This window comes from Myotis nattereri, assembly GCF_964212035.1.
Source record: "Myotis nattereri genome assembly, chromosome: 8".
Lineage (NCBI taxonomy): Eukaryota > Metazoa > Chordata > Mammalia > Chiroptera > Vespertilionidae > Myotis > Myotis nattereri.
Genome location: NC_138083.1, coordinates 37886819 through 37911428, shown reverse-complemented (window position 1 = coordinate 37911428; position 24610 = coordinate 37886819). Strand labels below are relative to the sequence as shown.

Sequence of the window (24610 nt, the reverse complement as noted above, 5' to 3'; positions counted from 1 at the left end):
GCCTTCCTATATGTTTCCTTCTGTTGGCCCAGTGAGATACACACTAGTCCCATTTTATGGATGAGAAATGGTCACAGAACTAAGCGTCGGATCTAGGCTCCAGTGGAGTGCACCTCCACTCTGGCTCCTTCAGCTCTCCATGCCAAGTACTCACGGAGTTCATGTCAGACCAACCTTGCCTAGCGGAAATGGAGAACCTGAGCTGGAGTGTGCCCCAGCTGACCAGGTCCCCCCCAAAAGCTGCATGATCTGAGCTGGAGTCAGCTATATCAGAGCAGTGGGTCATTTGGTGTTTTAAAAAAAATCTCTGCAGTAATACTAAGCCCCCTAATGGAAAGGCTGCAAAGTGGGTTTGGTTATTGAGATTTTAACAAGCTGGGAATTTTATTTAAGTTTCTATGATTGGAGGTAACAATAATCAAAGGCCATAATATCAGAGATTCTTTATCCCGGCTGAGTGATTCCCAAGCGAGGGGTGTGCAACAAGAGTTACCTGGAAGGCTTGTGGGAGATTGTTGGCCCCACCACGGAGTTCCTTATTCAGTAGATCTGAGATAGGGCCCAAGAATGTGCATGTCTAACAATTCCTGGATAATGCTGAGCTGCTAGTCTGGGGACCACACTTGGAGAAGCGCTATCCAAAGGTCTTGCTACTCAAAGTGTCCCCAGACTAGCAACATGGGTGTCACCTGGGAGTAATTAGCAGTACATAATCTGAACCCCACCCAGCCCAGACACACCCAAATCTGCTGTTTAACAAGATCCCTGGGTGATTGCTATACACATTGAAGGTTGGGACACAGCACTCCAAGGCAGTGCTTCCCAGACTTGCCAGGACTTAAAATTCAAAGTCCTAGGCTGCTCCTCTGGTGACTTGCATTCAGATGTGGGAGGATCCCAGGGTTCTGACACTAACAAGCCCCTCGGGTGACTATTATAATCAGATAAACCTGGAACCTCCTGCTCATTTGCCTCAGTTTTGTTTTCCTTGGGCAAGACCAAGTTGTAAAGATAGAAAACAAGCTCTCCTGGAGGGAGAAGGCAGCCGCTTCTGCCCAGGAAACAGGAACTCGGGGAAGGTGGCTCCTTGATGGTCTGTGATGCCGTCAGAGGAAATGGGTGGTTGTGAGAACCACAGAGTCTGCAGATATGAGCCAGGAGCCCCGAGGACTCTGTCACAGGCGCAGAGAGCTCTGGGCCTTCTCTGGCCCACCTGCGCTTGGGAGGCTCACCCAGTCCAGGCTCCTGTCCATCCCAGGTAACCACAGGCAGAAACCAAGCCACCAAAAGCCATATCGAGGGCCTCTCCCTGAAGATTCTCCCAGGCCAAGAGGGTTCTGGATGTCCTAGGACTAAGGATGTTGACAGGCTTCCAGAAGGGCCCCCCAAAGCCCTAACCTCTCCAGCCAAAGCATGTGTCTTGGTCGAGCCCCCATTCCAAGCCTCTGGTGACAGGAAAACAGTAAGTATGCTTGTTTTGTTTTCCAATGGCCTTGGGCCTGTGGGGAAGGATGGGCCCCTTAGCGACTGGGAGTGGGCTTTATAGTTGGGGGAAAGGTCAAGGAGAAGGAGGTTTCTACGGAAGATAAGGGATGATTTCTAAGGGTTCTGAAGGAACCGAGGCCCCCCCTTCCTACACCTTTGTCCTCTGGAGTTGTACATTGTGCCCTCCAGCTTGTCTGCATGCCTAGTCTGGTCCCATCTCAGTTACCAACTTGCTGTGTGACTTTGGGGCCCTCTCTGGGCCCCAGCTTTCCAACTTCAGTGAATGAGAGAAGTCGGTATTATAATCTCTGAAGACACTTTCAACTCTAATATCGTCAGTTCCTCTCAAAAAGGTGATATTTCTCAGCTCAATCAGAGAAAGCTGAGCTCAATCCAAACTCACCACTTGTACCCCACCACTGAGAAATTATCCTCTGAAGCACAAAAGCACAAAGGCAGGAATGGCAGACCTAGCTCTGCACTGACCAGCTGTGTGGCAGTGAGCATGAGGTCGGGCTCTGTGGGTCCTGGTCCTTGTATCTGAGTGGGATTCAAATGCAGACCTCTCAAAGGACCAAGTGAGATGATATAAAAACCATTGTGGGCACTGTGCTGATCTCAGCTGCTTTTTACTACCTCCTTCCACCCACTGGCCCAGGTCCCCTAGAAAGTGCCTAACACACAGTAAGTTATTCAAATGCTTATAAATTAATTATTAGGTCCTCTGTTTTAAAAGTGTTGGCCAACCCCATGGTCTTCATTTTGCCCCCCAGGAGGCTTCCTGGCCCCACCAGGTGAAGGGAGCTAGCAGAGGGTGCTGGGGGCTTCCAGTCTGAGTGCACTTCTACTTCCTTCGGCCCATCCCCCAGCTCCACCTGCAGCGGGAAGAAGTTTCTGGGTTTAGTGCAGTTGGTGATTGTGGTGACGTTTCTTGCTGAAGGAGGGGAAAGGAAACTAAACTTTACTGAGCACCCATTCTGTGCCGGGGTCCTCGACTCCCCTCACAGCCCTGTGGACTTGGAGTTATCCCTAATTCACAGATGAGATGGAAAGGATGCATGCTCTTTCTGAAGTCACACAGCTCCAGCCTGGTTGGCCTGAATTAATCACTCCTGCTACCTAGGAAAGATCTCCCTGGGGATTTTCTGCACAGTCGAACATAGAGCCCGCACCTCATACTCAAGGGGAAAGGCATGGGAGCGGCAGGAATGTTGAAAACCTGACCTGAAGGGGTGCCTTAGCAGTGAAGGAGTCAGAGACCTGAGGAGGCAGCAGCACCATCTAGGCCAGCTGTGGGCAAACTACAGCCCGCGGGCCGGATCCGGCCCATTTGAAATGAATAAAACTAAAAAAAAAAAAGACCATACCCTTTTATGTAATGACTAGAGGCCCGGTGCACAAAAATTTGTGCACTCGGGGGGAAGGTGGGGTCCCTCAGCCCAGCCTGTGCCCTCTCGCAGTCTAGGACCCCTCGGGAGATAACAACCTGCTGGCTTAGGCCTGCTCCCGGGTGGCAGAGGGCAGGCCCAATCCCTAGGTGCAGCCCCTGGTCGGGCTCAGAGCAGGGCCGATTGGGGAGTTGGGGCGCCGCCCCGTCATACACAGAGCAGGGCAGATTGGGAGGTTGTGATGCCACCCTCAGTCACGCTCAGGGTGGGGCCAATTGGGGGGTTGGGGCACCGTCCCTTGTCACACTCAAGGCAGGGTCGATGGGGAGGTTGCGGCGCCACCCCCTGTCACGCACAGAGCAGGGCCAATCGGGGTTGAGGCACTGCCCCCGTCACACACAGAGCAGGGCCCATTAGGGGGTTGGGGCACCGCCACTCTCACACTCATGGCAGGGCCGATGGGAAGGTTATGGCTCTACCCCATCACACACAGAGCAGGGCCCGTGAGGGGGGGGGGGGGGGGGTTTGGGAGCTCCCCCCTATCAGGCACAGAGCAGGGATGCTCAGGGGGTTGGGGCCCCGCCCCCTGTCACAGAGCCGCAGGGTGATCAGGGGATTTGGGCGCTGCCCCCTGTCATGCTGATCCCGGTGCCAAGAGGCATATTACCCTTTTACTATATAGGGTAGAGGCCTGGTGCATGGGTGGGGCCGGCTGGTTTGCCCTGAAGGGTGTCCTGGATCAGGGTGGGGGTCCCCACTGGGGTGCCTGGCCAGTCTGGGTGAGGGGCTGAGGGCTGTTTTCAGGCTGGGAGTGACTGAAGTTCCCAACCGCTCCTTTTTTTCTTTTTCTTTTTTTATTCTGGGCAAGCTTTACCTTGAGGCTTGGCTCCAGCTCTTAGGCCTCCGCGGCTGAAAGTAGGTTTCTGGCCTTTGCTTACAATGTTGTGAATCTGCTGGCTGAAGTCCGGCGGTATTTGTTACAATGTTTCTTAAACTGCCCGCTCAGAGGCCTGCAGCCGCAGGCGGGGAACGTTGGTTTCCTCCAACGATCCTCCGTCACTAAGGCAAGCAAGCCTCATGTTAGTTTCAAGCTGCCTGGCTGCCGGCCGCCATCTTGGCTGACAGTTAATTTGCATATCTCGCTGATTAGCCAATGAAAAGGGTAGCGGTCGTACACCAATTACCATGTTTCTCTTTTATTAGTGTAGATGTTTACTTTAAATTCATATTAGTTCACACAAACACTCCATCCATGCTTTTGTTCCGGCCCTCCGGTCCAGTTTAAGAACCCATTGTGGCCCTCGAGTCAAAAAGTTTGCCCACCCCTGTGCTAGGCTGCCAAGGCTTCAGAATCCCAAAGTCAGCAGGAGCCACTTGCTAATTAGGCCTGTTTTGTATTAAAGAGCTCCTGTCCACCCTGCCTGGTTTAGCTCAGTGGATAGAGCATCGGCCTGCAGACTGAGGGGTTTCAGGTTTGATTCTAGTCAAGGGCACATGCCCGGGTTGTGGGCTCGATCCCCAGTGGGGGACGTGCAGGAGGCAGCCAATCAATGACTCTCTCTCATCATTGATGTTTCTTTCTCTCCCCCTTTCTTCCTCTCTGAAATCAATTAAAATATAAATTTTTTTTAAAAAGGGAACTCCTGTCCCATGAATCCTGAAAGCCCAGTGGGAGGCAGCAGAAACAGGCACTGTTAGCCCCTGTCGATGACACAAGATGGCAGAACTGAGGGCAATCCCCTTGCACATAAGGCAGGATTTTTACTCCAGACAGGACTGGCCTGTGAGGCCCTAAAAGTCAATCCATGATAGTGACAGACACCTGTCCTCACCCGGGCATGGTGTTAGGATTCAAGGGCAAGGACAGAGCCTGCTATATCACAAACTAGTGTAATTATGCATCTCTCTATGGAAAGGCATGAAACCACCTCCCTGAAACACTTTAAAATAGTGTTTAGAAAAATCAGCATTACCCTGGAAACCTGGGAATTTAAATTATTTTAAGGATAAGACAACTGTCCAGCCCTGGTCAGCTAGCTCATTTGGTTAGAGCCTCATCCCAATAAGCCAAGGTTGCAGGCTCCATCCCCCTTCAGGGAACATACACCAACCAATGAATGCATAAATGGGTGGAACAACAAGTTTCTCCTCTCTCTCTCTCTCTCTCTCTCTCTCTCTCTCTCTCTCTCTCTCTTTCTCTCTCTCTCTCTGTCTCTCTCTCTCCTGTCAGTTGTTTTTTTTTTTTTAAGACACCGTCCAAAGAACTAATAATTACATTCATCCATTTAGTTCATATGTATTGACCACCTTCTGTGGGCCACGGGCCTCACAAAATGCTGAGAAAACAGGCAAATATGGAGAGGTCCTGTCTTCATTGAGCTGTAGAATAATGGCATATTAAATAAACAAAAGCTTTAATAAATGAACAAAACAGGAAGGAACACACATTGAGCTGTAGAATAATGGCATATTAAATAAACAAAAGCTTTAATAAATGAACAAAACAGGAAGGAACACAACCGGGAGCCAAGAGAGAAAAGGGAAGGCTCTTAGGAGCAGCCTCTGGTGAGTGACATTCAAGGCCTAGTGACGTAGAAGCAGGCTTTTCACATGTGTGATCTCTGAAATGTTAAGTATTGTTATCCCCGTTTTTCAGATAAGGAAGTGGAGGCAGAGAGGAAATGGCTCCACACCAATCTTCCAAAGCCTTGCAAGTCATCACTGTGTCACACAGCCTCCTAGTCATCTTTGCCCAGCATCACCTTAGCTTGCTGTGACACCACGTTCCCCTTGTCCACTTTTTGTTGTTGTTGTTAATCCTCACTTGAGGATATTTTCCATTGATCTTTTAGAGAGAGTAGAAGGGAGAAGGAAAGACAGAAACATATCAATGTGAGAGAAACACATCGATTGGTTGCCTCCTGCACTCACCCCTGATCAGGGCCTCAGGCCAGGGAGGAGCCTGCAACCAAGGTACATGCCCTTGACCTGAAACGAACCTGGGACCCTTTGGTCCACAGACGGACACTCTATCCAATGAGCCAAACTGGCTAGGACCCCTTTGTCCACTTGTAACACTAGCCATGGGTTCTGGTATGCCTAGAGTGAACTCTGACCTATCATTGTCCCCTGTCACCCAAAATATGATCCCAGGTCAGGAAATGGTTCTGGGTGGACCATCTGAATGAACAGCAAGGGCTGTGGGGTTCAGAGAAAGCTTCCTGGGACAGGGGGCAATTAAGAGAGCCCTGAAGGGGAAATAGCACCTTCCAGCCAATGGGCGGTACACCACACACACAAAGGCCCAGAAACAGAACAGCACATGGCTAAAGCACAGTAACACGGGAGAAAACAGGGTCCACAGTGAAGAGACCCTTCGCAGTCTGGAGCCTGGTCCTGATGGGAGGGAGATTATTTGCAGGCCTCAGCAAGGAGGTTAGTAGGACAGAGTCAGGGAGGGAGGGTGCCACACCAGGCCTGGAGCCACAGTTCTCTCCCCATCACAGCATCTCTTTCAGATTTCTCTCCACGATGTGCTTCTGAGAGTTCTTCTGAGAGGCAATGGGAAGTCAGCCCAGCAGAGGAAAAAGTCTGCCAAGCCCAAGCTCAAGTCCCTCTGTCCAAGACCAGGGCCCTGTACCCATGCAACCAGGTAAGCTTCGGGGCCCAGACAGCCAGGTCTTTCCCAGGCACTACCAGGCTGCCCAGGGCCTTCCTGACCAGCCGCTCCAAACAGCATCAAGCGTCATTGAGTGCCTGCTGTATACCAGGCCCTCCCTGTAAGCCATCCAGGCAGACCCTGCTCTTGTAGAGCTTACATTTTAGCAGTCAACATTAAACAACCAGGAGAAAATCTAAGAGAGTGACAGTTGCTAACCAGGCTGGGGGATAGTCCTGCAGGCATTTCCCAAGGCTTCCTTCCTCCTCAACCAATGTATTTGGAGGCTGAACTGGCAACTCTAAGACCAGTCCCACTTCTGTAGCTCTCCATAGCTGCACTGTCCGTTACAATATTCTCTAATTATGTGAAGCTATTTAAATTTAAGTTAAAACTAATTTAAATGAAATGAAATTAAATATTCAGCTCCTCAAGTCACACTAGCTGCATTTTAAGCTTTCAAAGCCAAATGTAGCTACTGGCTACCTTAATTGGACAGCAAAATTATAGAACATTTTCATCATCATTTCTATCTATAAAATTCTACTAGACAGTGATGCCCCAAAGCCTCTCCTCTTCTCCTGAGAGATACTGTGAAATACTTGAAGCAAAATTAAAGCTATGACAATTGGAAAAAATTGTCATATACAATGAATATGTTGAACCTATAGCTGTTATTTTCTAAGGTAGTCCTGAATAAAAAATGCTACTTTTTAGGACAATTAGACAATCAAAATAAATTCTAATATTTTTATGTCAAAGCTACTGCCCCAAGTGTTTTTCTTGTTCCCCAAAATAGCCCACAAATCCTTTCTCAAGACACATCCTGATTTGGGGTTTTGATAATGTATTCATCAGAGTTCTGCAGAGAAACAGAACCACAGAACCAATAAGGTATTGGGGTGTGTGTCTGTGCGTGCGTGTGTGTAGACACAGAGAATTTATTTTAAGAAATTGGCTCATGCAATTGTGGGGGTTGGCAAGTCTCAGATTTGTAGGGCAGGCGGCAGGCTGCTGACCCAGGGAAGAGCTGCTGCTGCAGAATTCCAGAGTTGAGTCTGGAGGCAGAATTCCCTCTTCCTCAAAGGACCTCAGTCTGTTTCTTAATGTCTTCAAGTGGTCGGAAGAGACCCATGCCCATTATGGAGAATAATCTGTTTTATTCAGCGTCTACTGATTTAAAATGTTAATCCCATCTAAAAAATACCTCTACAGGAACATCTAGACTGGTGTTTGACCAAATATCTGGGGATTGTGGGCTAGCCATATTGAGACATAAAATTAACCATCACTGATAACAAGATTACTCTAAACCAAGTGGCACTTTTAGGAGGAAGGACATGGAAAACACACTTAAACAGAACTAGGAGATTGCAGAATCAAATGTCTGCATATTAGTGTTTGGGCAGGATCTGTCTGAGTCTGAAAACTCCCTTACAGTGTCTGGGGCTTCCTTCCCTCTCCTCAGCCCCTGCCCCCAGTATCCTCATCTCCCTAATATCACTGTCTCCAGCCACTACAGCCATTGAGTCCCAAAGCCCTATGCCCTGTAGCCACCCAATCTGCACAGAGAGCCTGGGGCCCAGCAGGCCTCTCAGGAAGAGACCTGGAAACCACACAGACCTCCACCTCATTTCCTCTGAATCTAGCTATAAGCAGCAGCCCCAGGACTGCTCTGAGTCATGCCCAGGGTGCTGGGGGGGCAGGGGGGGCGGGGGTTGTGTGTGTAAGTCTCCCAGCCCCCATGCAGGTGCCCTGCCTTCGCGGGCTGTGTTCCCTCCTCTGCCAAGGTCTCCTGGAAAAGGACAGGCCTCTCTCTGTAGGCCTAGTTCTGGTCACAGCAGAAACATGGCTTTTGGGCAACCCGTTCCATGAGTTATCTGTGCATCAGCCTTACATCCATACAAAGTCTAAGGCTTTTGTGCCAGGCCTTGTGCACGCACAACCAGGGTTCACAGTAGTAGACAAGACCACAGTCCCTGCCTTCAGAGACAGGGTCCCAGAGATGGGTGTTTAGCCAATGATCAGTTATAGTTGTGTTAGATTTTGGCAACAGTGTGATTTAAGAGACTCTGACCAAGAGTGTCTGCTAAGAGGTTTGTCAGGGAAGGCTTCCCTAAGGAAGGGACATCTCATGCGGGGAGTGAAGGATGCAGGTGAGTCAGCCAGGCGGAGGGGGGCAATCGAGGGGACAACATATGCAGCTTAGCAGTTCCTAGAGGTGCATGGCCAGGGCTTCCAGGAGGGGGAGGGACCTTTCCCGGAAACCTGGTTTGACGCTTATTGTAGGATGCCCTCCACAAGACTTGCTTGCATTGTTTATTCAGGCGTCGGGAATTTCCTTGCACCTGGGATGTCCAGGTCCTGTGCTGCAGACAGTTCAGAGAACGAGAACACCAGGCTCAGAGGAGCTCCTATCTGGGGTCACCACAGGGATCTCCATGTGTGTCTGAGAAGACACATAGGAACCAGCCCAGAGTGCCTGTGTGAGGGTTGATGGTGGGATTCCACACTCCTAGACCTCACATCTGGAGACCGGGCTGGCCAAGAGGCTGACCATCTCTGTCCCTCCATCCAGAAAGGAGAAAGGCCACAGCCGTGGCCCTGGGCAGTTTCCCGGTGGGAGAGCAGGCAGAGCTGTCACTGAGACTGGGGGAGCCACTGACCATCATCTCTGAGTAAGTCGTTCCAAGGGCATTGTGTGGGGTGATCTGCTCCCTCCCCCTGATACCTGAAGATACACTGATGGGAGGAAGGGCCACTCCCTCCAGGAGAAAAGAGCATGGCCTTTGGTGCCAAGCTCCCATGTGGCCCTGATGTTGGGATTTCAGGCAGCATGACACACCTACAGGGAGAAGCAGTGGGTGGGCAGGCCATACAGGGGTCCTGCATCATGCCATTTACTGCCCAGGGGTACCTGGGTTAGTTGGTGCAAGGAAACCTGGGAAACTCAGGTGAGATCCAGCCTGGTAGGGCCTCATAAATCTCAAATGAGCAGTTCCAAGGGCCTTCTGAGAGGGTCTCCCTCCTTTGTCTCTGCAGAGACGGAGACTGGTGGACGGTGCTGTCAGAGGGCTCCGGCAGAGAGTACAGCGTTCCTAGCATCCATGTGGCCAAAATCTCCCATGGGTGAGTTTCCACTCCAGGCCCTGCTTTAAGGGACCTTCCTGCTTTCACTTCCCACAAGCATAGTCCTTGATGTCCAGTCCTGTGCTGAGCAAAGCTGGGGACAGGGGAAAATCAGGCCCAGACTCTGCCCTCAGGAGCAGACAGGCCTGCAGGACTTGGGAGCCCAGAGGAGGTGGTTTGCAGGCAATGTGGTGGTACTAGTAGAGAATGCTAAAGGGGACTTGCAGGAAATGGAGCAGCCTGAATAAATGTCCTGAGGCAAGAAAACAAGGGCTTCTGGGGGAGGGCCAGACCTGGGACACAGGGTCTCTACAGAGCACTGCCAGCTCTCTGCCAAAAGCCAGTGACAAAAGGAACTGACTCCAGAGCCAATCCCGTGCCTGGAGAGAGAGGAAGTGCAGTGCCTTTCGGTGGGACCTGCCTGAACAACACCGGGTCAGGAACGTGTCCCTGTGCAAGTGCAAGCTGTGACCTCCACTCTGCAGCTCTGAGAGAAAGTAGGGCTGCAGCACTGCAGGGTCTTCCTGTTCTGGGGCTCACGGTGTGTCTGGCTCTGATGAGAGTAACACAGGGATCCTGGGACGTGAGGACACCTCATGGGATCAGCTCTCAGAGTTGTCGGCAAGCCAGGTGAACCCACCTTGCCATGTGTGCTCTGATGTCTGGGCCTGCTGGTTGGAGGTTTTACATCCACAGCATGGCACCAGGTGTAAGCTAAGGAGCTCCCTCTCTCTAGAAGTGCCCTTCCCTTGCCACTCTTTCATTTACATCCTCAGTTTTCATAAGACATCACAATTTTTAAAAGTCAACAAGAATGACTTGTTTTATTTTCTATAAAACGCGTCTAAGTTTGCTGCTGGCACCAAGTGAGACACAGCTTCTCTAATCTATTTACTTGGAATCATCTCAACCCTGACTCTGGCTTTGACTGTGGAATTTCACAAAATGACACAGAGACAGCATTTCCATCTAATCAGCTTCTGTAGGCTTTGCCTGGGGTCACAGGGCATGACTTAGGAGGCTGATGACTTAGGACCAGAAAATTCCTGCAGAACTTCCCCTTACAGTTAAGTCCATATAGATATATAGGTGAGGGATTAAGGGAAAAGAGGAAGAAAAATATGGGCTCAGAGTAATCAAAATCCCAGCATGGAAAGAGGCGTCGGGGAGCAGGGTGGTAGAAGGGCTGAGCTTTGAGAGGCACATATGGTGACCAGTGGGCTGCATGATATTTTCCAAAATTTTAGGCGTCTTGAACATTTGAATTCCAGCTTGTCTGTCCACAAAACAGCTTCGTTGCAAGTTATATTTCTGTGATAATGAAAAAAGGTTCGCCTGCATACCTTGGGCTACAAAGTTAATCTTTAAAATGCCCAAATAAAATACTTTCTAAAATTTTAAAACAAAATACAACGAACAATTCTTGGAAAGGTGAGTAGCATAGTGATGATAGGAGACTGGGCAGTGGTAGAAGAGAGGCCAGGATCTCCCAACTTGCTCCCAGCTCCCTGGGCTCTTGGGAATGAGATCTCCAGGCAGAAAAGGCTGGGGCTGACCCCATGAGGGTGTCCTCAGAGGCCCTGGAGCCAGGACCAGGAGGACAAAGCTGGGGGGCCACCCCCAGGCTGACTCCCGTCTGCTTCTTTCCCAGGTGGCTATATGAGGGCCTGAGCCGGGAGAAAGCTGAGGAATTGCTGTTGCTGCCTGGAAACCCTGGAGGGGCCTTCCTCATTCGGGAGAGCCAGACCAGGAGAGGTGGGTACTGGGGCTTGACTTGGGGGCAGAGGTCAGAAGTGAAGTGCCAAGGGCTGGAGTCAGGCAGTCTGACTAACTGGCTGCCATGTTGCTGCAGTGAGAGCCCATTAGCAGTTGAGCACTAACCTGCATTTCTAACAGGATGTAAATGGCCCTCAGTAGGGAATCCAACAAAATATCCTTCCCTGACCAGCAATGATTTCTCCCTCCCCAAGACACCAGACATGATCCTATCTCTTAGCAAAACGTTGACAAGTTAACAAAGTTTCCGTGCTTTGGGGCACCAGCCAGCCAGAGCCAGAAAACCCATTGGAAGCCATCTCATGACCTTCCTTTCTCTGCTGTTCAGATGGGAAAAGAGGCCTAAGGAGGCATAGGGACATGTCACATTGCACATTCAGATGAGACTTCTCCCACCTCAGGTACAGGGCCTTTGCAAACAAAACATGAAGTTGATGGAGCCTATCTCTGATGCCCCTTCCTCCCTCTGAGCTGCTGACCTGAGTCCCTTTCGGCAGAGGCAGAGAGGGACGTTGAAGGAGTGGCAGCAGCCGCGTTTGTGTTCAGGCCCTTTCAGGGCCCTCAAACAATCCTGTGGGGGTTGTTCTTCCATTGTACCCATTTTACAGAGAGGAAACTAAGGCCCAGAGAAGAGAAACGATTTGCCTGGGGAGACACAGCTAAGAAGTGCAGAGCTGGGATTCAAACCCAGCCAGAGTTCACCTCACTTTAGACACCCAGGAAAGGCCCACAAGTGACAATAATGGTAGAACTACAAGCACAGTGGTGGGGTAGGGAGGAGATACTCACAAGTGAGGACCAGCCTCCAGCCCTTGCCCTAATTTGAAACAGCTATGATGGGCTGTCAGGGTTCTTTGTTATTTACTCAGTCTCCCTCCTGGGGGAGCCCCTCCAGCGAATCCTTGCCTCTCCTCCCCTTTCTCGGGGAGCTCCCTGATTTGTCCTCTCCCCAGCCCCTCTGGCTATTTTCCAGGCAGCATGAGTATTCCACCATCACACACACCTGTAGGTTGCTGGGATGGGGGCTGAGTCCGAGTGCAGCAGCTGCAAACAGGAAACCACATCGATGGTGTTGCCTTGGGTCAGGGGCTTGTAGACAGGGCCCCAGTGAGCACTGAAAGCCACAGGAAGTGTTTTGTGCTCAGCTCCTACCCCCCCCTCCCGCCCCCTTCTCTGGTCTGGTTCAACACCAAGAGCATACTGACCAGCCCTTATGGTCACTCTACCCCTTTCCTAAGAAGGCACATATACAAGGGAAGTATCTGAGAAATACTTGGACAGGAGAAAGCAGATAAGGATCCACATGGTTACTGGGGTTAAGGTTAGATTGGACTCGGAGCTTCCCACAGCCAACACCACGGGGGTAGATCAGAATGCAGCTCTCAGTATCAGAAAAGGAAGAGACTTGCCAATTCTGCAAGAAAGGCAAAGGGTTCCCCTGTATTACCTTGTAATCCCTCATCTGGGGCTTCCTTTTGGACAGTTTGTCAAACTGGAAACCATGAGTCTTATAGGCCAAGAAATCATTTTAGTTCTGTTGTTATTGACCAGACAGTCTCAACTTGTGTGGGCCTCAGAGTCACCTGGTGGGCTTATTAGAACAAAAAACTGGCCCCCACACCCAGCGCTGATGCAGACGGTCTGGGGCAAGGCCTGAGAATTCGCCTCTCCAACAGGTGATGAGGCTGCTGCTGCGGGCCTGGGGACCACACTTTAAAACCGCTGATCTGGACCTTGGTTGCACTTTGAAATCATCTGGGGGAACTTTATAAACTGCTGATGCCTGCACCCACCCCCAGAGTTTCTGACTTAATCGGTCAAGGGTATGGCCTGGCCCTGGAATCTGTAAAAGCTCTCCAGGTGACTTTTCCCCTTCTGGTCTGCTGTTTGTTTACTTGTTTTTTGGATTCCACATATTGCATTTGTCTTTATCTGACTTATTTTTCTCAGCACAATATCCTCTAGGTCTATCCATGTTGTTGCAAGTGGCAAGATTTCATTCTTTTTTAAATTGTTATGGCCGAGTCTTATTTCATTGTATATATGCACCACTTCTTCTTTATCCACTCATCTATTCGTGGGCACTTAGGTTGTGTGAATATCTTGGCTATTGTAAATAATGCTGCAATGAACATATGGATACATGTCGTCTTTATTTATTGCTTTGCCCCCAGGTGATTATGATGTGCAGCCAGGGTCAAAACCCAGGGCCCTGTAATCTATTGATATAGTGGATCTGGACCAGTGAGTGAAATGAAATACAGCAGAAAACTTAAGAGTGTATCACTGGGGTTGGGGAAAATATTGCTTCATCAAACTTTTGTTTGTGTCCTGGCTCATAGTGTAAAATTTCATACTGTGGTTTGTGGTCAAAAAATGTTTGACACCGCAGCTTTGGGGCCCGAGTGACATCCTAGAGCAGTGCTTCTCAGACGTGAGTGAACAGGAACTGTCGGAGCTTCTTGACAGTGCAGACCCTTGAGCCCCACCTCAGACCTACCGAATCGGACTATTGGGCTCCGAGGTCAGAAATCTGCTCCCTTCACAACCCCCCCTCCCCCATGCTTCTTATGTTCTTTTTTTTTTTTTTTTAAATATATTTTATTGATTTTTTACAGAGAGGAAGGTAGAGGGATAGAGAGTTAGAAACATCGATGAGAGAGAAACATCGATCAGCTGCCTCCTGCACATCTCCTACTGGGGATGTGCCCGCAACCCAGGTACATGCCCCTGACCGGAATCGAACCCGGGACCCTTCAGTCCGCAGGCTGACGCTCTATCCACTGAGCCAAACCGGCCTCGGCGCTTCTTATGTTCTTTTAAGTTTGAAAACACACTTAAAATCTAGGGAACCCAGATTGAATAAGAGACTGTGTGTTTTATGTTTACATGTTGCATCTTGTGTATACAATGGTAGTTAACTGTTGACCGAGTGAGTAATATCAGGACCAGCTTTTCTTTGGCTCAAGGTCCAGATGTACCTCTGGGAAGGCAATTCTGCAGGGGCTCTGAGCCTGTGTGTGGACAGAGGAGGAAGGCCTGTGAGCTTCCAAGAACCCTACTCACAGTCTGTAGGGGGAGAGAGAAAGCCACCCTTCATTTCTCTAGAGTCCCTCTGGCATACCTGATTGTGTTCTAGGCCAGGGATGAGCCATGGCAGGGCCCAAGTCAGGCCCAAAACTTTGGTCTGTGAAGGAGCACTGAAGACTTTGTGGAGGTCACAGGACTGTTCCAGAAGTCAGGGCCAGGCCCAACAGTATCACCCCCTTGTCTTCCTGCTGTCCTACTATGTGTCTGTTCTGTGTTGGACACTGTAAAGGTGATTGATTAGCAAGTCATGCTTCCTGCTACTGAGGGGCTCACCTCTGTCCATTCTGTCAGTTGGCATCTCCTGGGAGTCAGGGCTGTTAACTCATGGTTCCTGCCCTCAGGCTCAGACAGTGGAGGGTCCAAGGTTCAGCATCCTCCTCAAGGCTATCAGCTTCTCAGAGACTTCAGCAGAGGAAGTTCAGGAGGATCCTGCTAGGTCTACCTCCCACACACAGCTCCTAATCTGACCCCTCTCACCACTGAGAACCCCCCTCCACCCCTCGCCCTCCTCACTCCTGGCATTGTCATCAGAACACCTGGGAGAACATGGTGCTTGACCCCAGAGGTCTCTGCAGGCCAGGGTGTGGCATTGGCTAAGCCTTCTGGAGCTTTCCCAGGATGAGGACTTTGGATTTAAGTGTGACAGGGAGGGTTCTGAGTAGGGGAGTGACATGACCTGATGATCCTTTAACTGCAATGAAGAGAGGGTTTGGCAGGGGGTCAGGTAGAAATGGGAAGCCACGGCAGGCTCCATCTGGGTGAGAAGTGGTCAGATTCTGGATGTGTTCTCAGTGTAGCCATTAGGGTTTTCTGTTGGGCTGGATGTGAGGTTGAGAGAATGGCAGCAGTCAAGGATGACTCCAGGGTTAGTAGCTTAGTAATGGGTAAATAATGCTGCTGTTTTCTGAGATGGGAAGATGGTCAGACCACCCCTTGGGAGGCTCACAGTTGGTTATGTGTTTTGGGGCAGGTGAGGGGTAGGGTTGAGAGACAGATGATGGCAGAGCAGGACGCTTGGTGCCACAAAGTACTTGTGCCTGGGCAGGCCTAGAGCTGGGGCTTCTCTTAGGCAGAGGCCTTCTGGAGGAGTTGTCTGAGCAGAGCTGAGTTGTAAAGGGAAGGAGGGGGTTACGCAGGTGGAAGAGTGTTACATATAGAAGGAACAGTGTAAGCAAAGGGCCAGAGGCCTATACGGGTTATTGGGTGCTTGCTACATGCCAGACATGCTAAATGCTTTACCTGCTTCATCACCTGCATCCTCGTGGTGATCTGGTCAGACTGGGCAATTATCATCACTCTTTACAGATGAAGAAACAGATCTGAGAGGTCAAATAATGTGCTGTAAAGTGTGTGCAATTTAAACCCAGGAGTCTGAGTTACAAAGGAGATGTCCTGGGGCTGGGAGAGAGCAGTATGCATTTGGGACTGGCTGAAACATGCAGTGGAAAGGAACAATGGGTAACAGGCACACAGGCCACTTACAGATGACCTTGGTAGGTGACCTGTCCCCACAATGGTGTTAAAAGCCTCACATGGGTTTGACAGAGCTTATTATACCTTTCTGGTTCTAGTAACTGTGGTGATAGTGGTCAGAGTAGAGCTACTGAAGAACCATGCAGAGGATGTAGGGACTTGGTCGTTTAGTTTATGTGGGTTGGTTGGCCTCTGGAACCTATTTTCAGATATTTAGCCTTTTCCAAATACAGGGTTTTTTCAGGGTCACAGCATAGTTCCAGAAGAGACTATTCTTAAAAATACAGAGGTGAAAGAGCTTTTAGATTCATGTAGAGAACAAGAAAAAGGAAGCAGGGATCCTACTCCACACTTCTCTTTGTATCCTGTATCCTTGATAAATTCACTTATTAGTTCTAGTAGCTTTTTTGTAGATTCCTTATGATTTTCTATATATATGATCACCATGTCTATAAATACAATTTATTTTCTAATCCATATATCTTTTATTTCTTTTTCTTGCCTTATATTACTGACTAGGACCTCTAGTATGAATGAAGTGGTGAGAACATTTTTGCTATATTCCCAATTTCATGAAAAATATCCAGAAAAGTGCAGGAAAAAGAGACTTTATTCAGTTGAAACAGTTTGCAAACCAGAGAAATGCAGGCTCCAGTGGAAACTGAAAGTACACTCTACCCAGACAAAGGGAGGCCACCTTTTATAGAGAAAGTTCCCAATTGGTCTAATTTTATGCAAATTAGGACTCCAAATTCATACAGTTCTGAATGGTCTGAATTATGCAGTTCTGATTGGTTAGTACTGTGTGTTTTGTTAGTTGAATAATCAGTATAGGACAGTTCTTATTGGTTGGTATAGATGCAAAGGAAGATATAATTGTGTAGTTCTTTTTATTTGTTTGTGTGTTTATTTATTGTTAATCCTCACCCTAGGATATTTTCCCATTGATTTTTTAGAGAGAGTGAAAGGGAGAGGTAGAGACAGAGAGAAAAACATCGATGTGCGAGATTGGTTGCCTCTGCACGCACTCCCAGACCACGGCCAGGGATCGAGCCTACAATCAAGGTAGATGCCCTTGATCAGAATCAAACCCAGGATCCTTCAGTTTGGCTGACACTCTATCCACTGAGTCAAACCAGCTAGGCCTAATTGTGCAATTCTGATTGGACAGGGCAGGTTTCAGTCCATTGGTTGAAAGACAAAACCAGGGGTTCCCTGCAGTGGTTTACTGTGTAAATAAGCAGGCATAGTGTGGGAACCTGAGAGTTCAGTCTGAGGTTCTTCCCAGTTTACAGAGTAAATGAAGAGCCCCTGCAGGCAAACGGTCCTTAGGCTCTTATTTATAAAATACTAGCAGCCCGGTGCATGAATTTGTGCACAGATGGGGTCCCTCAGCCTGGCCAGCGATTGGGGCTGTCTTGGGAAGTTGGCTGGCTGTGGGAGGGACTGCAGGAGGTTGAGTGTCTGCCCCCTGGTGGTCAGTGCATGTCATAGCTACCAGCCAGTCATCCAATCATCCAGTCTTAATGGTCACTTAGGCTTTTTTTTTTTTTAACTTTCTTTTGAGAGTTTTATTATTTTTATTTTATTTATTTTTTTGTATATTTTTAAAAATTAAATCTTTATTGTTCAGATTATTACAGTTGTTCCTCTTTTTCCCCCCCATAGCTCCCCTACACCCAGTTCTCACCCTACCCTCTGCCCTTATCCCCCCCAATGTCCTCATCCATAGGTGTACGATTTTTGTCAAGTCTCTTTCCAAACCCTCTACACCCCTTTCCCCCCCGAGAATAGTCAGTCCACTCCCTTTCTATGCCCCTGATTCTGTTATATTCACCAGTTCATTCTGTTCATCAGATTTTTTATTCACTTGATTTTTAGAGATTTTAGTGTTCTGTCCATCTTTATTGTCTTAAAAAGTTTGTGTAAAACTGGTATTATTTATATATATATATATATATATATATATATATATATATATATTTTATTGATCTTTCACAGAGAGGAAGGGAGAGAGATAGAGAGCCAGAAACATCGATGGGAGAGAAACATCGATCAGCCGCCTCCTGCACATCTCCCATTGGGGATGTGCCCGCAACCCAGGCACATGCCCTTGACCGGAATCGAACCTGGGACCCTTCAGTCCGCAGGCCGACGCTCCATCCACTGAGCCAAACCGGTTTCGGCTGGTATTATTTCTTATTTAAATGTTTGACAGAACTCACTAGTGAAACCATCTGGATCTAGTCTTCTTTGTAGGAAGTTTGAAAATTATTCATTCAAATTATGTAACAGATATAGTAATATTCAAAATTTTTATTTCTTCTGTCAGTTTCATAATTGGTGTCTTTTAAGGAATTCTCCATTTCATCTAAGTTGTGGAATTTACTGGCATGAAATTGCTCATATGCCCTTATTATCCTTCTAATGTGTGTAGAATCTATAGTGATGTCCTCTCTTCATTCCTGATATTGGTAATCTGTGTTTTTGTGGGCTTTTAAAATTTTTGAAATTGATTTTAGAGAGGAAGCGGGGGAGAAATTTGTTGTTCCTCTTATTTATGCAATTATTGATGCTTTTAAAAATATATTTTTTTTATTGATTTCAAAGAGGAAGGGAGAGGGAGAGAGAGAAGCATCAGTGATGAGAGAGAATCATTGATCGGCTGCCTCCTGCACACCCCCATACTGGGGATGGAGCCTGCAACCCTGGGCATGTGAACCATGACCTCAACTGCTGAGCTACACCAGCTGGTTGATTCTTTTCTCGTGATTTTTTAAATCCTCATCTGAGGACATGTTTATTGATTCAGGAGAGAGAAACACTGATATGAAAGAGAAACATTGATTGGTTGCCTCCCATATGGGAATAGAACCCACAACCTAGGTATGTGCCCTGACAAGAAATCAAACCTGCAACTGTGTGTATGGGGATGATGCTCTCACAACCTGAGCTACCCAGCCAGAACCTTTTTGTTTCTTTCTTGATCAGTCTATTTTGAGGTTTATCAATTTTATCAATCTTTTTCAAAGAATCAACATTTGATTTTTAATTTTACTGTTTTCCATTTTATTTTTGCTTTATTTCCTTCTACTTATTTTTATCGCTTCTTAAGGTGGAAGCTTATTTTATTTCATTTATACCTTTCTTCCAATGTAAACATTTAAACTAGAAATGTATCCTTAAGTACTGACTTAGCTGAGCTCACAAGTTTTTGTTTTTATTTAAATTATTTTCTAATTATGGTTGTGATTTCTTCTTTGATACCTGGGTTATTTCCAAGTATTTGGGGATTGTCTAGATGTCTTTTTATTATAATTAATAATTTAATTCTGCTGTGGTCAGCAAACATATCTTTAATTATTTCAATCTTTTTTAAAAATATATATTTTATTGATTTTTTACAGAGAGGAAGGGAGAGGGATAGAGAGTTAGAAACATTGATGAGAGAGAAGCATCGACCAGCTGCCTCCTGCACACCCCCTACTGGCGATGTGCCTGCAACCAAGGTACATGCCCTTGACTGGAATTGAACTTGGGACCTTTCAGTCCCCAGGCTGATGCTCTATCCAGTGAGCCAAATCGGCTAGGGCTATTTCAATATTTTAAAATGTTTTTATGGCCCAGTCTAGAGTCTATCTCAATATTCCATCTGAACTTGAAAGAAAACGTATATTGTTGATAAGTGCAGTGTTCTATGTTAATTAAGTCAAATTAGTTTATTGTTTTGTTCAAGTCTTCTACAAGTATATCCCTATTGATTTTCTGTCCAATTAAGTACTCAGAGAGGAATGTTGAAATCTCCTATTATAATCATGAATGTCTATTTTTTTCTGTTCATTTTGTCAGTTTTGCTTTATATATTTTGAATCTCTGCAATTGGGTGCATACAAATTCAGGATTTTTATGTCTTCTCGATATATCCCTCATACCTCTGGTAATCTTCTTGATCTTGAATTCTACTTTGTCTGATATCAATATTACCACTCTAGCTTTCTTGTGACTAATGTTTGCATGATACATTTTTTTACTTTTAGTCTGGGTTTTAATATTCAAAGTATTTTTATCATACAGTTGGATATTGCTTTTTAAAAATCCAGTTTGAGCCGAAACCGGTTTGGCTCAGTGGATAGAGCGTCGGCCTGCGGACTGAAGGGTCCCGGGTTCGATTCCGGTCAAGGGCATGTACCTGGGTTGCGGGCACATCACCAGTGGGAGATGTGCAGGAGGCGGCTGATCGATGTTTCTCTCTCATCGATGTTTCTGACTCTATCTCTCTCCCTTCCTCTCTGTAAAAAATTGGCTATCCACTGAGCCAAACCGGTTTCGGCAAAAAACAATAAAATATATTTTTTAAAAAAATCCAGTTTGAAAATCTCTGCCTTTTAATTGGAGCATTTAATACTTCCTCAAAATAAACACTTCCTAGAACTTCCTAGAACTGATAGTACCTATTGTTTGGTATTCATTCCCACCTTTTATTAGCATTCCACAGAAAAGATTAAGTGACAGGGTTACTGCCTCTTCCAGGTTGTCTGTGACAGTTTTCTCATCTGTAAAGAGGGAATAATTGTACTTACCTCATAGGATAGTTATAAGAATAACATGAGAAAATCCATATGAAGGATATAGTAGACGCTCAATAAATGAAAGCTACAGATAGCGTTAGATCATTAGATGGTAGTAATAACAGATTATTTCACTAAGCATCTTCTTTCCATTTGGTTGATGAAGTGTTGATTTAAGAAATGAGTTATCATTTCTTACAGTTATCAAGTTATCTCATATACAGCCTCATCTGATGAAAAACTGCTGGAGATCTGCATAGTATAATGATTTTACATAGTCTTTTTTCTGTGTTCATTTTTCAACCATATGCTTTTTTTACTTAGTTTTTTAAATTAAAATTTCTGTTGAGACCTGTCAGACTGTGCACTTTAAACATGTGCATTTTATTATATGTAAATTATACATCAATAAAGTTGATTTTAAAAACTAAAAAAAGGAAAAATTCTGTCACATGCATGTATATAATGTACATATTTAAGTTAACGCCTAATGAGAAAACCAACATCCAGGTGTCCACTTACCAGCTTAAGAAATTGTACAATCCCTTAGAAGCCCCTTGCATGCTTCACTGTTAATCATTATTTTCTTCATAGCTTTGTCATACATGTATCTCTGTGTAATAGTCTTGACTGCCTTTGACCTTTATATAAATAGAATCATGCTGAAGGTATGCTTCTGTGACTACCTGCTTCAGCTCATTATTTTTAAGGTTTATCTGTGCTTAAATGTGTAGTGGTTATTAACTTTTACTTCTCTACAGTCTTACATTATATAATCCACCATTCTACTGAGTGCCTATGGGCTGTTCACAATTTGGGGATTTTCCAAACAATGCTGTGAATATTGCTCGTGCATTTCTAAGGTAACATGCTGGGATGGAATTGCTGGGAGTGTGAGGTAGGTGCATGTTCAGCTCAACTAGTTAATGTCACCTGCTTCCGAAGTGGCTTGTACTAATTCATCTTTTCACCGGCAGGGTAAGAGGTTCCTCTTTCTCCCTGTCCTTGCTGACATCTACAGACACATTTTCACATTCTAACTCTTCTGCCCACTTGAGTCTTTCTAACAGCCAACACTTAGTGTTCATTTAAACTGTGCCAGGCTCTGTATCCGTGATCTCATTTCACAAGAGCCGTACCTATTATGTATTGTCATTTATGACCAAGAGAACAAGACTTTGTCCTTCTCTGCCTATTTCTTCTGCCTGGACCCAGGGCCATCCACTGTGGCCACCTCATCGCTTCTTCCTGCCAACTTGGGCAGAGCCAGGTCCCAGAGGACCTCAGTCCCACCTTGGACTCTTTCTTCCTTAGGCTGTTACTCCTTGTCAGTCCGCCTCAGCCGCCCTGCATCCTGGGACCGGATCAGACACTACAGGATCCAACGCCTTGACAATGGCTGGCTGTACATCTCGCCGCGCTTCACTTTCCCCTCACTCCAGGCCCTAGTGGACCATTACTCTGGTATGGCCTTTCCTTGCCTCCATGAGAGTAGACTGGGATGTGAGTTTTAGGGGTCAGAGAATCCTTAGACACTTTACCTGCTAAAGAGTATCCAGACAGATGGAAGAAGGGCCTCCCCTACCCTCATGCCAGTCCTTGTGCCAAGAAACACAGGCTGGCAGCTGTCTCTTTTTTTTTTAAATATATTTTTATTGATTTGAGAAAGGGAGAGAGTGATAGAAACATCAATAATGAGAATCATTGATCGGCTGCTTCCTGCATGTCCCACACTGGGAATCAAGCCCACAACCTGGACATGTGCCATGACCTGGAATCGAACTGTGACCTCCTGGTTCATAGGTCAACGCTCAACCACTGAGCCACACCAGCCAGGCAAGGCAGTCCTATCTTTATCCCACCTGTGAGTGCAGGCCAGTAACTCATCCACAGTAGTTCCGAGTCAAAGCCCCAGTGGGAAGCGCAGTTGTCTCTACAGGAACTAGGCCCAAATCTGTTGCTATTGTGGAATTCAAGTTGATTCTTAGCATTTTCTGGTGCCTGTGCAGTAACAGGCACTGGAGGATGTAGAGGGGAGAATACTGGGAAAACTGATCAGGGGTTCGTTGGGAGGTTGCTCATGCGATGGACACTGCGCATTCCTTAGTTTTCTTCCCGAAGTGCTTTCCTAGCCAGAAACTGGGCTCACAGAGGTCCATCAACTTACCCCAAACCTCAGTAAATTTAAGTCTCCCAGAACCTAGCCCAGAATAACTTTTGATTGCATCTCAGCCTCTAGGAGACCAACAGCTTGGGGCTCTTGTGCTGTAATCCTTTTTAGACCATGCCCCAATCTGCCAAGTGTGTAAAGCTGTCGGGTGAGGGTAGGGGTTGTTGGGGAGGAAAGCAGGGCTGGAGTCACCCATGTCAAGGGTCTAGGTCTCTTCCTCAGAGCTGGCGGATGACATCTGCTGCCTCCTCAAGAAGCCCTGTGCCCTGCGGAGGGCTGGCCCGGTCCCTGGCAAGGACATACCTTTACCTGTGACTGTGCAGAGGGCACCCCTCAATTGGAAAGCGCTGGACAGGTGAGGGGAACCCTGGGCCATGAAGGCAGAACAAGGGAGTGAGGCTTCACCCCTGGGAACCCACAACCCAGAATGAACCTGACAACTTCAGGGATACTGGGGGACCAGTGAGCATTGATTGAGCACTTAGAGGACAGCCTAGGTTCATCAGGTGGGTAGGGGGCAGTGGCAGGGAGGATAAAGTGGGCATGCAATGGGCAGCCTGGACATGAAGGTAGCCAGAATGGGAGGAAGGTCAGATAAGATAAGGTAGAACAAAGAGTACCAGTCCTGAGTGAAGAAGTCAAGCTCTGGTTTGATCTGATAGGAAACAGAGAGCCACTGTGAATTTTTTTTAGCAGGAGTGAATTAAAAACGGTGAACTATGTGGTGAATGCAGGGGAGACGGCTCCTTGACCCAGCTCTTTTCCATTCTCCATAGCTCCCTCCTGTTCTCTGAAGCACCTGCCACAGGGGAGGCACCTCTCATCAGCGAGGGACTCCGGGAGGCCCTCAGCTCCTACATCAGCCTGACTGATGACATCTCCTTGGACGATGCCAAAGCCCAGAGGCGAAAAGGGGAGCCAAGGTTGTAGCACCTAGAATCCCAAGGCAGCTCAGCCTAACTGTGCACCCCACAGGCAAGACTGAACTGAGTGAGGAGAGAACAGGGATACAGAGGCACATTCAAGGTCCCACCTCTATCTTGTTCCTTCCTCTCAGCCCTAAGAAGTCACATACCTCCTCCCAGTGCCATGGCCCTGCCTGCAACCTCTAGTTTAAGGACAGACCAGCTGAGAGCAGGGCCAGGGCTCCAAAGAGCCTAAACTTCCTCTGGGGTCTGATGTAGTCAGTGCACAAGTTTGGGAATTCCAGCACATCTTCCTCCCGTTAGTTGAGTCCCATTCAAACCACCCCCCCGCCCCCCGTACCTGCTAACCAGTCCCCAGTCCCACCCACAAGGTAGAAACAACCACTAACATCAAGAAAAAACAACATTTGAAGAAAATGTATGGGGGGGGGGGGGTGGTGGAAGCAGAGGGAATAGATGGCTCACCAGAGCAGCAGAACCTGGGCTGTCCAGCCTCCCCCTAACCCTAGAGCAGAGAGAACGTCTGACAGTCCAGGTCCTTCTCTGGACAGTTGTAGCTCTCAGATTTCTATTTCATTTTGCAACTTATTATTGGGACCTGGTTAAGCCTTACTGGCCTTGCCATCTAGTGGCCCAATGCAAAATGACACCTTCTGAGACTAGCACACTGTGATGAGGTGTTATGTGTAGCTCTCAGTGCTGGGCAGGGGCACTAGGGCATCAGAAAGTGGTAAGCCCTCTCTCCACAAAGCTAAGACTTTAGCCTTAACCCATAAAGGGGAAGAAGCCTGGCTTGGGCTGCTAAAGGAGCAGGGAGAGGAAGAGGGATGGATGTTGGAGGACACCACTTCTAGTGTTCCTACTAGGTTCTCAAGCTAGAGGTGAGGTGGGAAAGGCTTTACCAGGTATCATCAACAGTTGTCAATTAAAGATCTGATTTATTCAAG

The 24610-nt window shown here is 47.5% G+C and overlaps 1 protein-coding gene across 2 annotated transcripts; it reads left to right on the top strand.

The window, feature by feature from the left end:
- The first annotated feature begins 1133 nt into the window (after positions 1-1133).
- SLA2 (Src like adaptor 2) lies at positions 1134-24590 on the top strand. Of its 2 annotated transcripts, none has more exons than XM_081097077.1 (8): positions 1134-1462; positions 6392-6525; positions 9110-9209; positions 9574-9660; positions 11312-11415; positions 21882-22031; positions 22960-23092; positions 23514-24590. In XM_081097077.1, exons 2-8 carry the CDS (start codon positions 6435-6437, stop codon positions 23665-23667), a joined length of 819 nt encoding a protein of 272 aa, XP_080953203.1. In that variant the 5' UTR covers positions 1134-1462; positions 6392-6434; the 3' UTR covers positions 23668-24590. The 2 variants fall into 2 exon arrangements, with proteins under 2 accessions (XP_080953203.1, XP_080953202.1); XM_081097076.1 differs by having other exon boundaries at positions 1177-1462; positions 6380-6525.
- The last annotated feature ends 20 nt before the right edge of the window (positions 24591-24610 follow it).